This window comes from Marmota monax, unplaced genomic scaffold (genome assembly GCF_021218885.2).
Source record: "Marmota monax isolate L192 unplaced genomic scaffold, Marmota_monax_Labrador192_F-V1.1 WCK01_AAM20220418_F8-fsc00002, whole genome shotgun sequence".
NCBI lineage: Eukaryota > Metazoa > Chordata > Mammalia > Rodentia > Sciuridae > Marmota > Marmota monax.
The window spans coordinates 5,180,238-5,196,842 of record NW_026693571.1 but is presented as its reverse complement, the minus strand read 5'-3'; the positions used below and the strand labels follow the sequence as shown (position 1 = coordinate 5,196,842).

The 16,605-nt window shown below is 36.6% G+C and overlaps 1 protein-coding gene across 14 annotated transcripts in view; it reads left to right on the top strand.

Moving 5' to 3' along the window:
• The window catches only part of Ank2 (ankyrin 2), a 234,482-nt gene that overhangs the window by 213,623 nt on the left and 4,254 nt on the right, over window positions 1-16,605 (top strand). For 9 of the 14 annotated variants that reach the window (XM_046458782.2, XM_058583760.1, XM_058583758.1 and 6 more), the window contains 9 exons: window positions 1,368-1,442; window positions 3,640-3,771; window positions 4,762-4,905; window positions 7,272-7,542; window positions 9,145-9,436; window positions 12,581-12,664; window positions 12,786-12,950; window positions 13,931-14,113; window positions 15,455-15,546. In XM_046458782.2, the coding sequence (XP_046314738.1) occupies window positions 1,368-1,442; window positions 3,640-3,771; window positions 4,762-4,905; window positions 7,272-7,542; window positions 9,145-9,436; window positions 12,581-12,664; window positions 12,786-12,950; window positions 13,931-14,113; window positions 15,455-15,546 (1,438 nt within the window). Of the gene's footprint in view, window positions 1-1,367; window positions 1,443-3,639; window positions 3,772-4,761; window positions 4,906-7,271; window positions 7,543-9,144; window positions 9,437-11,999; window positions 12,093-12,580; window positions 12,665-12,785; window positions 12,951-13,930; window positions 14,114-15,454; window positions 15,547-16,605 lie in introns of all 14 variants that reach the window. The other 5 variants (XM_058583755.1, XM_058583754.1, XM_046458781.2 and 2 more) reach the window with 3 other exon arrangements.

The following is a 16,605-nucleotide window of genomic DNA, read 5'->3' as shown; positions in this document are numbered from 1 at the left end:
ACAATCTCAAGATTGAGTAATGAGAATGCTTATGGAAAACATAAACATATCCAGGCAATGAACTTGCCTTTCTTTATTTGCTGCACGTAAGGCCATGCAAGCTTTGAGTTTTGTTGTTCTGAAGTACCCAGGCTTAGCCTCAAATTAAGCACTTTTGCTATTGTGCATGAACATTTGGATTTTTGTTTCATGATATGAGGACTCACAACTTTTTTTTTCTTTGAATACTTCGAAATAATTTATACTTACAATTTTGTAATTATTAGGAAGCCATTTGCTCAAGAAGATTTCACATATCCAAAAATTCCAATTGTTGTGGATCTGTTTTTAATGCAGAAAGGTGGGATTTCAGATACGTTGGTAAACACTTTAAGCAAACAAATATAAGGTAAAAATATGCTTTTCATTTACGTGGTAGATGAATGGAGAATGTACTCAGAAAAGATGCAGCAGACAACAAAAACTCAAACTTTGCACCATTTAAGTTGACTGTGAGGGAATGATGGCTCTTTGAATTGTAAAAAAGGAAACCACAGATGGCTTTGAGAAGTAGCCTCTGGTCTTCCAGTATCTCTACAATGAAGACTATTATTCTTAAATTTGGGTTATAAAAAATTTCATGGTACCATGGTCTAAAATGCTGCCCATCGATCGATACATAGAATTTTAAAATAAATGGGAAAATTATAAATTAAGTAAGATATAAGCTTCCTTGGTAGCAAGCAAGCAGGAAGAAATTTGTCCCAAAGACATATATGCATACCAATCCAACAAACACGAACAAATGCATTTTCTTTTTTCCTCTCCTCTTCCAAGGTCATAGGGACCAAGGTAAATGTTATTTCTGGCCACACTCGATAAATCAGGATGGTCTGAGCAAGCCATGACCAAGATCTCTTGCAAATTTATGATGAGATTTCTTTCAGACAAGACCTGGAAGTGGTCGATGCCTCCATGAATAATACTAGATGGCTCTAGCCAATTATTCTACTTCTGCATCCCATTTATGATCACTCTGGTGTTTCTTGAGTAAAGAGGAGTGTCTTCTGGTGGGCAGTATTCACTCAGATAATTTAAAAGAAAAGTCCTACAATGACTATAAATTGACAGTTTATATAATTATTTTCAGTAAGTAGTCTTGATTAAAGAGATATGGAAGCAGATGGTTTTCATGAATCATATTGGATTTATTCCCCATTTCACCCCAGATATCAGACAAACACACAACTTAATATGATCCAAATTGGAATAGGTAATATGTGCTATCAAATATTTGGACAAGTAACTTCCTTCCTTTGGATGGTCTGTACATCGTTCCTCCCCTGTCATAGACAACCTTTGGCCCTTCTGTCTTTGACCTTCTGTAGATCCACAGGATGAGCAGGAACGGATTGAGGAGAGGCTGGCTTACATTGCTGATCATCTTGGCTTCAGCTGGACAGGTAAAACCAGGGTGACCTTTTTTTTTTTTTTTTTCTTCTCCCTGCAGAAAGCCTGCTTAGTTTAAATGATACAGGTGCAGTAACTAAGTGAGAATGGTTTTTTCCTCCTCCCTTTTCTTGAGAAAGACCACATGAAATAGTGAAAAGAACAATAAACTGTGAATTAAAAATCCAACTTCTGTATTGGCAAGGCAGGTTTTTCACCATCTCTGAAATTTAGAATGACTTTAGATTTGAAGATCTTGAGAATAAACTAAAACTTCACCACGCCCCTTTGCAGTTGTAGATGGCTAAATTGAGGGAGATTATTATGTTTCAAATGATTTTATATGATTTTCATAAAATTTAATTTGAGATTTAACTAGGGCTTCTTATTTTAGATATTTTGTGCCAGGTATCTTCAGAGTAAAGGCACTAAAATTTGTTTGGGGTGAATATTGCAACATATATGAATGAGATGTTTCGATAACTTTTTGAAAAATGGAAATGTTTAAGTATAGAAATTGTATGTTAAATAATTTACTAAGGGAGAGTAAATTATTAAATCAGTGTGGTTTATTTACAAATCATGATTCATAGATTCTAAAATGATATGCTTTCATCTACTTGTGATTCACTACATTACAGCAGGATTTTTATATAGTTTGTTCCTTCATTCCTTTCTGCCTTCCTTCCATTCTTCCTAAAGTCTGTTTTGATTTCCTTTTATGTCACTTGTGACTACTTCATTGAGACAAACAGTATAAAGTTAATATTCTTCTTTCAATTTCTTAAAGATTTGCTAATGAATAGGATTGCTAATGAATAGAATTCCATGTGCTAATAATTGATAATTTAAAATAAATTACTGGAAATGGGAAATATGGTTGCCTCATTTTAAACCATTTTAAAGTAATTTTAAATACTGATCAGCCTTATTTAATTAGAAAATTTAGAGGAAGGTATGTTATCAAATTGTCCCCGATTGACTTATTAGATAGGCAACATTCAATTTTTTTTGTTGTTTAAATAAATATGCCTATGTTTGGTGAAAGTTCAAGCCTTTATAACATCATATAGAAAGATATAAAATGAAAAGTAAGTATGTCTCTCATACCTACTCCTGGTCTTCTCGCCCCCTGTCTCAACAGTAACTGTTAACATTTTCTCTTGTTTTCAGAAAAAAAAATACAATGTGTGTGTATGTATGTATATATGTATATATATATGCCTACCATTTAAAAGTTAGCAAAATTTTATAAATTTTGCTTACTAATATTCCTTATAAATTTTCCAGCAGCATACATGAGCAGCAGCTAGACATACCTGTTACATTTTAAAAATAGTTTTCTAATTCTACTGCATGGGCACCCATCATTTTATCAGTGGCCTTTGTTAATGGAATTTAGGATGTTTCCTCTTACTGGCAATAAATATTCTTGTGTCTTGGTATATTTTTATGAGAATGCCTGTAGAGTATGTCCTTAGTAGTAGAAATGCTGGGTCACAAATAATTTTTATTTTAAATGGTATTATCAAAATGACAATAGAAGCCATCCCTTGTGCACACATACTACCACATATGTGCTACCACATACTCACACAGTCATGCAAAAGCATCTGTATAGATGAATATGGTAGAATTTTAAGGAAAGCATTGTGGCTTTTTCCCTGGGCAAACTAATGCTTTCCATACCTATTATTCATATAACATGAAATCAAAGAAAGAATTTTATCCTACCCCTATAGTTTAGACAAAGCTATTTATATTTATATTAGACAAAGCTAGGTATTTATATCTAAGTACCCAGAAACAGGATTTATAGTACTTAAAATATCACCCAGAATGATTAAAAATGAGAAATAGTCTATTTCTCCCGCTTTCCCGCATTTATTTTCTATTACTTTGGTAAGAGCATTAGTATTAATGGTCTCCTCTGCACTTTTGAATCAAATGAACCTGAATTATACACATTTTATTATCACTGCTTCATATCTGCTATTTCCATTATGGCAATGACCAATTCTATACCCAGTTTTAAGGAAAGACCCATAATCAGGAGTAGAAAAGCAAAGAAATATGAATCACTTCTACTGTGTAGAAATAAAAGAACCCAAATATAGCACCTACAAAAACACATGTATAAAATCACAAAGCAAGGTATAGGTATTCAAACTGTGAAGTCAGTGTGTTTACAAAGTGTACCTTCTCCTCTAGAACTAGCAAGAGAATTGGATTTCACTGAAGAGCAAATTCATCAAATTCGAATTGAGAACCCCAACTCCCTTCAGGACCAGAGTCATGCACTGTTGAAGTACTGGCTGGAAAGGGATGGGAAACATGCTACTGGTAGGTACAGAATTCTAAGTAAAAAGTGGTAGGCTAAAAGTGGAAATCCTGGGGCTGGGGTTGTGGCTCAGTGGCCATCAACATTTTAAAAAAAAGAAAGTGGAAATGCCTGTTCAACAACCCCATTCTTGCAAATTTGGTAAGACAATTAATTAACAAATACCATCCATTTGAAGTACTAACAATGAATGAGAACAAACTGTTGCCCTTTCTAAAACATGCATGTGGCATAAAATATCTTGCATTTTATTCCTGTGATTAATGGGAAATGACACCAGTACTAGCTGACAACAGGGATATTATTCAAGTCTTAAAATTATCCAAATATTGGTATGGGATATAGTTTATTTATTGGTTTATTAGTAGCATGCTCAGTTCCTGCTTCCTTTATTCCTAAATAACGTAAGTAGGGAGAAATATTAAGTACATTTTTTAATGTTATAATTCCTATGTGATATTCTGACCACATGGAGTAAAATGGGAGTGATATGGACCAGAGGTGCTTCTCATCCTTCAGCTGGGCTAAATTTGACACTTCCTTTAATGTCTCCCTGCAGATCTACCTTGAGACCTCTATGCATATCATTTCTTCTGTCTATATGTTTTTTAGTAGCACTGTCATATTTAGCAAATAATAAAAGTAAATTTATTAAAATTTAAATTTCTGATAATTAGTTTACACTGAGTTGGTATAAATCCATCCCATGCAGTATTTTGGATAAACTTGTACCAAAAAAGTATTTTACCTGCAACTCAGATTGGACTGGGTGTCCTATATGTTATCGTCAGCTCTACTTTTAGGGCTTGTGCCTATGCTATACCATCTTCTTTGTGTGCATGTCTCTCTGTTTGCTTTTTACCAAAGACACTTAATTTAGTCTTTGGCTGTTTCCTATGTAAATATCAGAAATGTAGTCAGAAATTAAATGAAAGAGATTTTAAAAAGATAACCTCTCATCTACAATAAGTGGATTTTCTCTGCCATCTTAGATACCAACCTCATTGAATGTCTTACTAAGATCAACCGAATGGATATTGTTCACCTCATGGAGACCAGCACAGAACCTCTCCAGGAACGCATCAGTCATAGCTATGCAGAGATTGAGCAGACCATTACACTGGACCATAGTGAAGGTAAAACACTGTGTATGTTGGCGGTAGAGGTATTGGATTAGGTATTGGATCTTCTCTCTCTCTCTCTCTCTCTCTCTCCATTTTTTGTTCTTAATTTGTTCATAATTTGTTCTTTTTAGATATATTTATAATAGTAGAGTATATTTTGACATATTATATGTACATGGAGTATAACTTATTCTAATTAGAATCCCATTCTTGTGGCTGTACATGATGTGGATTACAGTAATCCATTCACATATGAACATAAGAAGGTTATGTCTGGTTCATTCTGCTGTCTCTCCTTTTAGAAGATAGACCGCAGCCTTTGGTGATCATTCATTTCCTTGTTACTTCAACTTTCCTGCCTGTTTAACACCCCCACCCCCCAACAACTCATACACACTGTTCATTCTTTGTTTTTGTGCCATCATGGGTGACCCATTCAATTTACTTTCCTCGGTTCTTTGATGGCATTTTTGATACTAGTCTTCCTCAGACACTAAATTCTATTCTCACAACCTAGACTGTATCATGACCAATAACTGTTGTACTTCTGAGAAGCACACTACTTGAACCATTATACTTCACTTCCTCTTTTACCTCCACACCAACAATTCTTCAGTCCCACTGGGACCTCCAGGCTTTGGCCCTACCACCTTTTCAGAATTAAAGTTTCTCGAATTTATTGTCATTCCTTTGCCTGCTCAATCTCTTTCTCTCTTATCTCTATTTTATTTCTTTTCTTCTTCCTTCAGACCTCCAATACTTCTCCTTATTTATTCCCAGCTGATACCCACACTTCAGATTTCTTAGAAAGATAGGTTATAGGAAAATGTCGGTATTTTTCCATCCCAAGATCCATCAAGAGGAGTGCATCATGACGCACATTATACCTTCTCTCCTCTTACAGTAGATTAAATTTCCTTGCTTTTCTAAAGCCACTATTTTTTTCTTTTGTCCTGGATTTGATTTCCTTTTACCTAATCAAGGACTTCACTCCTGCCAGTACCATTCTGGCTTCCTGCAACTGGACTATGCCCAACTACATTAAACCATGTTTTAACAGGTCTGTTCTTAAAAAACAAAGCAAATGGGGCTGGAGCTGTGGCTCAGTGGTTGCGCATTTGCCTGGCTTGTGTGAGGCACTGGGTTTGGTTCTCATCACCACATATAAATAAATAAAATAAAGGTCTATCAACAACTAAGAAAAAATATTTTCAAAAAATCAAATAACCTCTTTCACCCTAGATTCCCCTCTATATTTCTCCATCCATTTTATAGGAAATTTCTTCAAAAGAGCAGTCTGAGTTTCCTGTCTCTCCTTCTCTTCCCACTCTCTCAAGAACTGTTTCTATAATCCACTCCAGACCAATTGTTTCTCATTGCAAAATTCAATGGGAAATTCTAAGTGTTCGATTACTTTATCCTTTAGTAACATGTGCACAATAATTAATTCCTTCTTGTTCTCTTTGCTGTTACCTGAGCACCTCCAGCATTCTGCTTCTTCTGGTGCTTTCTGTGTCCTCCAACCTGGATCCACAGAACCTTTTCTCTCTCACTTTTCTTTGGGTCACTGCTCAAATATCACCTCCTAGGGAGAGTCTTTCCTGCCTAGTCTATCTAAAATAGCAGCCCTATTTGTTCTATTCTTTACCCTGGTTTGCTTTTTCCTAACATTTATCATATGTACAGATCTACAGAAATAGAAGTTCAGTAAGGGCAAAAGCAGCCTTTTCTGTCTTGTTAAAATCTGCAAGATATCCAGCCTCTCAACAGCCCCCACTACATAGTTCATCTTCAGTATACATTTGTTGAGCAAACAAATAGGTGAATGTCATTCACTCCTCTGCTAAAACTTTTTCAATGACTCTTCATTGCCTTGAGTAGCATGAAATGCCTTAGCCTGACATAAGACTCTACAAAAAAAAAGACACCCTACTAACCACAGGGTGTTGTGGTGAGTATTAAACAAGTTAATACTTACAAACCACTGAATTAATATTCAGAATGTATTAGTAATTTACTATTATTGATTTGTACTCTTTTTTCAGCTAGATTCTGTGCCTTGACTATATGGTGAATGTCTATTTATCATAAGTATTTCAAACATTACCTCCTCTGTATTTCCTTTCCAACTTCTCAGATGCTGAGATGAGGATAGTGCTCCCATATTTAGTGACTGCCAGCTGTGACCCTGTCACTCTGCATTTGAACTGACTTCTCCTCCCTTTATGTGATCTACCCCTTGAAGGGAGACACAGCATCTTATTCATCTTTCTAACCCATGGGCCTATCTCAGGACATGGCACATAGTAGCTACTTAATAAATGCACATTTAGTATAAATGAGTTTTGATTAACCACTTAAATCATTCTCCCCATCAGGTTTCTCAGTACTCCAAGAGGAGCTCTCCACTGCCCAGCATAAGCAGTCAGAGGAGCAAGCTTTTTCTAAAGAGAGCGAGTCCAGTGACCACCCTCCCATCGTCTCTGAGGAAGACATTTCTGTTGGTTATTCCACGTTTCAGGATTCCATCCCTAAAACTGAGGCAGACAGTGCAACAACAGTACTTTCTCCCCAAACCCACAAGGAACAAGTTCAACAAGATTTCTCAGGGAAAATGCAAGACCTGCCTGAAGATAAGCAGGAATACTTGTGAGTTTCAAAAGCAAGTCTGCATGCCAATACCATGGGGGGGGGGGGCAATTTTAAACTATTACCAGTCATACAATACAGTTTTCAATAATTTTAAAATATCCCTCACCTATAACAAATGACAGAGCTACATCAAAAGAAAAGAAAACCTGAAACATTTAAAACATTGTGACAATGTGTGTGGGACAGACCTGTTTGAACTTCTAGTTCTGTGGCCTTAGACAGTCCCTAAGTGCTTTGAGCCTCCATTTCCACATCTATAAGCCATGATAACAGTAGACACTTTACTTATTTCACAGAGAAAGGTCCAAGACATGCCTGTGAATGCATTGTTTGAACTGTAAACTTTTGTGTCGACAACACAGTCATCACTTGTACAATTGCTGCACCTTGTCTGCTCTAGAATGTTTCCAGTCTGGCGCTCATTGTGCCTTGACTGGTCTGGAGCACGAAGAGTGACGGCAGAGGTATGGCAGCATTTATAAAAATAAAAATACACACAAATGATTCACACAGACCAAAAGACCATTGACACAAGGATGGGGTGAGAAGGGAAGTAAAAAGAGGTTTTCTAGAGAACTTCTGGCTAAGGAAGCTCCAGAGTATAGTGCAGCTCAGAACCTGAGCTCTTGGCTTTATGGAAACAAAGGAGAAACTGAGCTGTCTAAAAGACACTGTTGTCCAGAAAAAGAAAACTGATCATGAGAAAGACAAATGTGTCCCTAACTCTGAAATATGAGAATAGTGTGTCACGAGGCAGCATTACAGCATTTCCTTTGTCATTATGTGAGTGTTGTTTGGTGGCCCTGGAATGTGAGAAGAGGGTAAAGTGGGTAATGAAGTGATCTCTCCTTCCAGTGAGCCACCCCTCCCATCTGCCTGTAGGGAAGAGCATAAAGTTGAGGTCAGGAAAAGATGGGAAGAAAATAAAGTGCTATCAGAGAGGCACTGGATATTTGACATCAATGCCCAAAGGGCAAAACAGAAATTATGCTAAAAATAAGGGAGCAAAGAATTTTCATATTTCAAAATTGGAGATTAAAATGGTTCATTGGAGTAACTCTAAACTGTCAGTAGAAAAAAAGTTTCAGTGTCAACAGATCCCTCTGTTAGTAATATTTTTTTCAGAGGCCCAATAAAAATTTCCTTTTAGTTATGATAATTAGATTAACAAGGGGATTTATTTAATTCTGTCAATGTTTCATTCTTACTTTAGAAATATTATTTACAAAGCATTATTATGTGAAGCTTCTCAAATCCTCAAAACTGCTGACTTATTGAAGAAAAAATAAAAGTTTAATTTATACTACTTTAGAGGTTAGAAAACTGTCATTCACTTTTGGATAATTTTTACCTTTGGAATACATCACTCTCCATCAATGCTACATCAGTGAGCCATATCTCTAGGCTACATCTTTATATATATATATATATATATTTTTTTTTTTTTTTTTTTTTTAATTATTTTCTTGGCCAAATACACAAAACCCATCTTGGCTATCATGGACTATGAATACTAGCTTCACCTTTTCTTCCAATCCTCTTCCTCAAGCAGGGGAAATGTAAATGCCCCATATGTATTATTTGGCTTTTTTGTTCCAGTGTGACCACCCCAGGTACAGAGGGGTCAGAGACTCACAAGGCCACGGCAGAGCCTGGCTCTCCCAGCAAGACTCCTGAGGAGATTAGTACCCCTCCTGAGGAGGAGAGGCAGTACCTTCAGACGCCAACGTCCAGTGAGCGGGGAGGCTCTCCCATTGTGCAAGAACCTGAAGAGCTCCCAGAGCCCAGGGAGGAGGGTTCCCCACGGAAGACCAGTCTGGTGATAGTGGAGTCTGCTGATGACCAGGCACAGATGGTGGAGAGACTCGATGGAGATGCAACTTTTGACAAGGCAAGACTTTCCTTCCTCTCCGTTTTCTTGCCCATCTGTAACAAAGCTACAAACCTTCCTCCAGTTTCATTTCTCTGATGGTTTATTTCTTATTATTTCAAAACAAAAAAAATTTGCCAGATTAATTAACCTAAGCTTTGGGAAACCCTCAGTTCTTTTAAAGTCTGAGAAACAATATATCTAGGAGAAATGGCACACAGGTGCAGTGCTAACTACTGGACCAAAAGTCATAATTTTATCACTGGAAACCTTTTGCTAAATGAAAAATGAATACCATGGTAAAGTGATAATCTTTGCAAAATTAGTAAACATGTGTGGGCTAGTGATAGAGATTAGCAGTTAGGTAAGTTTGACAGCTCTGGGATGTGCTGGGCCAGCAGTCTTGTTACATCTTCACTGTCTGGTAATGAGCAGACAGACTGAATATCTGGTGGCTTTAGCTCCCAAAGCAAACTTTCCTCAGTGGAGGACAGATAATTTCCAAATTAGATTTTCTTAGATTTATTTTAGGACTAATTTAGCAAAAGAACATTTTGTCTAAATTTTGCTGTTTCTGAATGTCCAAATGGCTGATAGTGGCATGAGATTTTTCATAACATATCCTTTGTTATTAAATGAGGTTTAAAGTTGTGAAGATAGGTGTGTACCATCCTAAGAAATTTATTCTCAAAATGCGGCCTCTATGGTTCACATATTTCAGAATTAATTGGGAGCTTGATCTCCCCTTGGACCTCCTGAATCAGAAGGAACTCCAAGAAGTGAAGAGAGAGCAAATCTGCATTTTAAATAACTTCCCAGATGATGCTCGGGCCCAAAGAAGTATGAGAATCTGTCTGAATTAAACTTAGTATAGTTAAACTTAGTATAAAATAAATTAAATTAGATGTTGTTTTTTCCTTTTAGAAAGTAATAGATTTTAAAAGCATTTTATACTTAAAAGTATTTTTCATCATAGGCCTAGTAATAAAAGATTTGTTATATAAAAGAATTGAAATCTTTTTGAGGGAAAGGAAATACAACATCTTTGGATTCAAGATCTACATTTGTTTTAATTCACTATCAGGGTAACAACTGCTACTAGGATTTATCTAAAGTCATAACTAAAATTAGAAAAGATCCAGGCAGATGAGAACTGTGTCCTGATTTTGGCAGTTGTTTCAAAGAATGAATTCATTTCATGAATGGATTTTTATTCCACGTTTGCTTTGCACAGAATTATTCATCTCAAGTTCTTGGCTTCAATGCATACTAGTAAAAATATTTCAAACATGTTCTCTGGGCTTAAAAATTACCAAATTTAGCCTGAAATTCCATAGGCAAATAAGATAAAGACTTAAAACTATTATTTGGATGAATTATGTACTTAATCTATTCTGTGCATATAAATAAATTTTTATGTCATTTTGCATTCTACACACTGTATACAGGCCCGTTCCACTTATTCTTGATGAATCTTCAGGTATCTCTCATCAACTTCATATGTTGACATTTACACTCTTATGGTCATAACTTGGGCATCAATTTTGGTTACTTTTCTTGTAGACTATATTTCTAGGCAGTAGGTTTCTAATTGTATTTCAAGTAAAATTTGGCTTGAAGATATATATTCTTCCTTAGCAGAGAAAAATGTAGAGCTATAATCTGGGTATTTTAAAATATGTGTTGTGTTGTGTGTGTGTGTGTGTGTGTATTTTTTTGTTTGTTTGATTGTTTGTTTGTTTTTGGTACTGGTAATTGAACCCAGGGGCAATCCACCACCAAGCCACTTCACCAGTACTCCCTCCTTTTTTTTTTGAAGAAGGGTCTTGCTAAGTTCCTTTTGGCCTGGCTAAATTGCTGAGGCTGACCTTGAATTTATAAGCCTCCTGTCTTAGCCTCCCCAGTTGCAGGGATTATAGGCATAAGTCTGAGGAATTTTCTCTTTTTTAAAAAACATCATTCCATTAGGAAAGAGTAACTTCATATATGACTCTTAAGACATATGTTCTTATTTAAAATTATGTTCTTAGCCTCAACTGGCTTTAGGTCAAACTCATTGAATGTGATTGTTCTCTTCATTCTTGACTTCTTCGAAAAATAATTGTTATTTGTAGCTTGCCTTTTTTGATACCAGGGAAGTACACTACTGACTAGACAACAGCAACAGGAAATTTTGACTTCCTGCAAAAAGTTCTGCGACAGACACCAGCTATTCCTACATGTGTGGGTTACTCATCCCAAGTTTAAACACAAATGTCCATGACACAACTTGGATCCTATGTTTACACTCAGTTGTTTATGTAAAAGAAGTCATGTGGGCAAGATTCATCTCTTCAGACAGATTTTTGAAAGATGGGTTCTCTGACAGTTCTCAGAATTACAGATTTTTTTTCAATCATTGCCCCCCAAAATCTTTATTTTTGTTGAAGCCTGAGACTACCGCACTTTGCTTTTACCTCTGCTAACTTTTCTACCAAAGCCTCCATGAACAACATTCTCAGAATACAGTGGGAGCTAAAGGAGAAACCAGTAGGGAAGTCATTCCTTAGAATGTTAAAAAACAATGCTTCCATGCTTCCACCAGGAGCTAACAGAGGAATTAGGTGAGCTGGAGGCCAGCTCTGATGAGGAGGCGATGGTAACTACCAGGGTTGTCCGCCGGCGAGTCATTATTCAGGTACCAGTTGTTGAATTACTGCACGTCAGGGACGGTTCTGTCCTTGTACCCATAGAGAGTAACCCACCCAAAGCAATAAAAGCTCGGCATGCTCCATAGGTAATGCATGGTGACTTGGAAGCGGATCCCTTTAACTTTCTTATTTTATTTGTAAAGAAATGCAGTGTTAATGACATTTGCAGCCTACCTCCAAGAGCGGGAGCAAGCAAGAGCAAGATCTGGCTTCTTCAGTTCCTTCCACCTCACCTCTCGCTTATCTGTGTTTGTTTTAAGTTTTACCTAACTTTGATCAGATTCTCCTAAGCATGTTATTACCCACCTGCTTCTGTTTTTTATTAATCAAACTATTTGACAGGAGTTTGCATCTCAGCAATGCTTTTCCACATTGCCTTTGGTTTTCTAACATTCCTCATTTTATAAACACTTGGAAGTAGTTCCTCAGAATTTCAGCCCAATGCTGAAATGACCCTTTTCTCCCAACTATTTAGGGAGATGATATGCCTGACATCCCCCCAGAAACAGTCACAGAAGAAGAATATATTGATGAGCATGGACACACCGTGGTGAAAAAGGTACTGTCTCGGGTCTCCTCACATGGCTATTTAAAAATCTCCTCAAATTTCCTGTTTCAAATCTATCAGTGTTGCTATTCCTTAACTCAAAAATAAGATACACAAATGAAATATATTTCAGGTTACTAGGAAAATCATTAGGAGGTATGTATCCTCGGATGGCACAGAGAAAGAAGAGATTACGATGCAGGGGATGCCACAGGAACCTGTCACCATCGAGGAAGGTGATGGCTATTCCAAAGTCATAAAGCGTGTTGTATTGAAGAGTGACATCGAGCAGTCAGAGGTGAGGCCACACCGTTCTTCAACACTCATAGAGAGGAGCACAGCAGAGTTCAAACAAGATGGAGGACATTGCTCATATTGGTCTCACTTCCTTTTATATGGCAGTCTGCTTATAGTTGCACATTCCTTTTTATTTTTTCCCCCATGATTTGTATAATAGCCATGAAGAAGCTTGGCAGCCATTGTACTCATTGTCTTGTGTCTGATCCTTTTCATTTCTGTTGTCTTTTTAATTTATAGTTGACCAGAACATAAATCTAAAAGTCAAGTATTAAAGTCCCTTTTGCTGAGCAAGGATGTTAGGAAGAGGCATTACATACAACTATGGTGCTAGTGTGTGATTGGGACACCAGCCTTCTGAAGGTCACTTTAGATAAATATTTGATCTTCCAACTTCTGCATTTCAGGGCCACTAAAAGCAGGATCCAGAAACTCCTTGATTCATAGTTTTATTTCTTTCTGTTTAACTTCCCAGTTTCAGGGACATGTTTACTCTCTTGGACATGTAATTTGTGAAATTCTCACCGTTTTACAATCCTTCATATCCTCAAAATATAACTATGAGGTTATCTGGAAATCTACATGTCAGTTTCTCATGGTTTTTTGAGTTCCTCCTTTGGGGATTAACTTTATCTTAATGGGCCAGATGAAACCACTTGAACGTGAGAAAAGAGAGTTCATCCATAGATTGCTCTGTCTACATTACACTATGTAACCAGTCTTGCTCACAAAACTGATTGATTAATTTTTATTCAAGTGATATTAAGTAGGGGCTATGGAGATTTATCCATTAAACAGACATTGCCAATTGATTATAGTTTACTTTTTCCAAGCTTCCTCCTCTTTTCCACATACTGTTTTCTAGCAGGCCAGCATATAATATTGTAGTTACTGTGCTTTGTTTTTTAGAACAGAAAAACTAATTATTTGTTACATTTTAGCAGTCAGAAAATGTATTTTGTGTGTCCTTCATTTCATTAGGTCACTTTGTCTGAACCCAGCATTTTGTCCAGTACCTCACAATTTCAGGCTGAGCCAGTAGAAGGCCGTAGAGTCAGCAAAGTTATTAAAACAACTATGGTGCGTGGAGAAAGGATGGAGAAACATCTGGGGGATTCTAGTTTAGCCACTGATCTTCCTTCAGCCAAAGATGACTTTGAAGAGGTATTAGAAGCATCTTTTTGTCTTTTACTTTTTTTTTTTTTTTGATGTGCATTTTACATTTACTTTGTGCTTCAAAAGAAAATTGCTTGTCATTATGTCATTTCATGCACAAATTCATGGAAGGGAAGAATGCAGCATAATCAAGAAAGCAGATTTCCTGTTTGAATAACTCGTATGGTGAAGTGATGTTTCCTCAGCTTAATGGTGTTCATCCATGTCACCCTAAAAGCTTTTAAAAAATCTAGGTAACCAGGATGCACTTCTGCAAAATTAGAGTCAGAATCTAGAGCTGGAGCATGGTCATCTGTAGGTTGTATAAAGGTCTCAGAAATGTTCTGTACTCCTAATAAGGGAAAGAAATAAATATGTTGCAAATTATCTTTGCTAGCTAATATTATCAACACTGCCAACGATAGACATTAAAAAATTTGGATATGTTTTATAATTGTTACTTTAAAAATTATTTAAAGTTACTTATATTCTGGTTTCAGCAATGAGGAAATAGGTCCACAGTGGCAGATCCACAGCAGTAAGCTAATTTGACTTTACATAAACTGCCTTAGAATTTGATATAACCCTTGGCATGAATTGACCTGAAGCTATTTTGACATGAAATCTACTTTCTTAGAGTGAAAATCCATATGTTTTTCTATTGGTAATCATTGGGTTTGATTATAGGATGCTATCTCCACCTCCTCTGAGATGCTAGTTATATATAGTTTATATATCATGTAACCTTTCTAAAATCTAAATTCTGAAGCACATATGATGAAGAATTGGTTGGGCATGAACAAACACCCACAAGATATTTTTACTGTTGAAATACTTAGAAGTGAAATGCTGTAGGTATATCGTCGAATATACCTGCAACATATATTGAGATTACCTAGGAAGACGTTTGTATACTAAAAACAAACCTTACTTAAATACTTTTAGTTTTTCACATTTAACAACTGGAATCCTAAGATGATAATCCTCGGATTATCCAAAGGTAAATTCTCTGAGTTATATCCTGGCCATTGTTTCTGTGTTTGTCTCTGGTCATTATATTTATCCTCAGCATCTTTTCAGTAGGAAGGAATGGGGTGAAGGGAGGACATTAAGAGTCAGTCAATATGGGTACAGGTAAGTTTCCTAAAGTAATACAAAAAAATCTTCTTCACAAATGAGAGAAATTTTCAGGGACTTGTTAAGTAAAACTCAATTAGATCTGCTGCTAGGAGATATTTCTACTTATCCTTTCATATGTATCTTTTCATACTATGAATTGCAAAGTTGTAGATCGTGTTAAAGTCTATGGTTTATACTGAGTTGTGTCTTATTCTTTTTTTCTTACCTCAGGCTTTGAGTTACACAGGTAGCCACATGAAAGTCCACTTTCCCAGTTTAGTTGAGAATGAAATCCTGAAAGAGGATGGATCAATAATTAAAAGGTTTGGGTTAGCATGAGGTGATGTTTTGCCAACTAACACCATAATTTTTTTTTCAATTTTAACAAAAGAAGGGCAGAGCCCCTGTGTAACCCTAACCCCCACCCCCCACAGGAAGTGCCAACTCTCCTATATTATAAAGCTTTGGTCAGGTGGTACCTGCAGTGCGCGCTGATGCTTTGAAGGTGATGTTGAGGCCTAGCGATGGTGAGGTGAGATGTGTGCTCACACAGTCTGATGCTCTGGGTTTTAGCAAGTTGTCAAAGTCATTGAAGTCAGCCAGCTAGGTTTCCCATTGTGTTGATAGATTTGGAGAACAAAGGACGGGGGAATCTCATCAATTGTACACACAGTAATTTTGTGTCCAGGTACCTGCTGCTCAATCTTAGTAAATCATTACTTTAAATGTGTTTTGTGTTTAACAAACTGTTCATGACTCTGCATGTGAGTGGCAAGTAACATGAGCATGAGTTTGATGCCCATGAACCTGAATGCACCTAGCGATGCTGAAACCAGGGGCTTTTGAAAGTGAAGAAAATGCATGACCATAGGAAGCTGCACTTCTTGCCTATATAGAAGGAGGCTGGCTGTGAGGCGCTCTGGACTGCTGGTCTCTATTAGGGATCTGATGCATAAACTTGGGTGCTATTGCTATGGTCTACTTTCAGTTCTCTCTGGTCCTCTAGCAGCACAGTAAATATCTGTATTAAAGAAATGTTCTCAGCCTCTCAGTGAAAAAACACGATGGGAACCCAAGTTACTATTGTGCTTTTCACTTCATTGAAAAGAAGAGAAAGATTGTCATTTCTAGTACTCTACAAGGCTATTTTAAGCCTCTGGAACATAATAATTAGAACAGCAAAATTAAAGGTTTTGTCACAATGCTACTCTCCAACCAAATGTGAAAAACAGCAGCAGCTAGGAATTTAGCAGAGTATAATTATTCTCTTAGAACTTTAAAAATGCTACAAGAATTAAGGACAAAATGCTTTTTATATTCTGAACTTTAAAGGCTTTTATCCATGTACTCAGATGAAACTATATAACCCTTGCCTGTCCTAA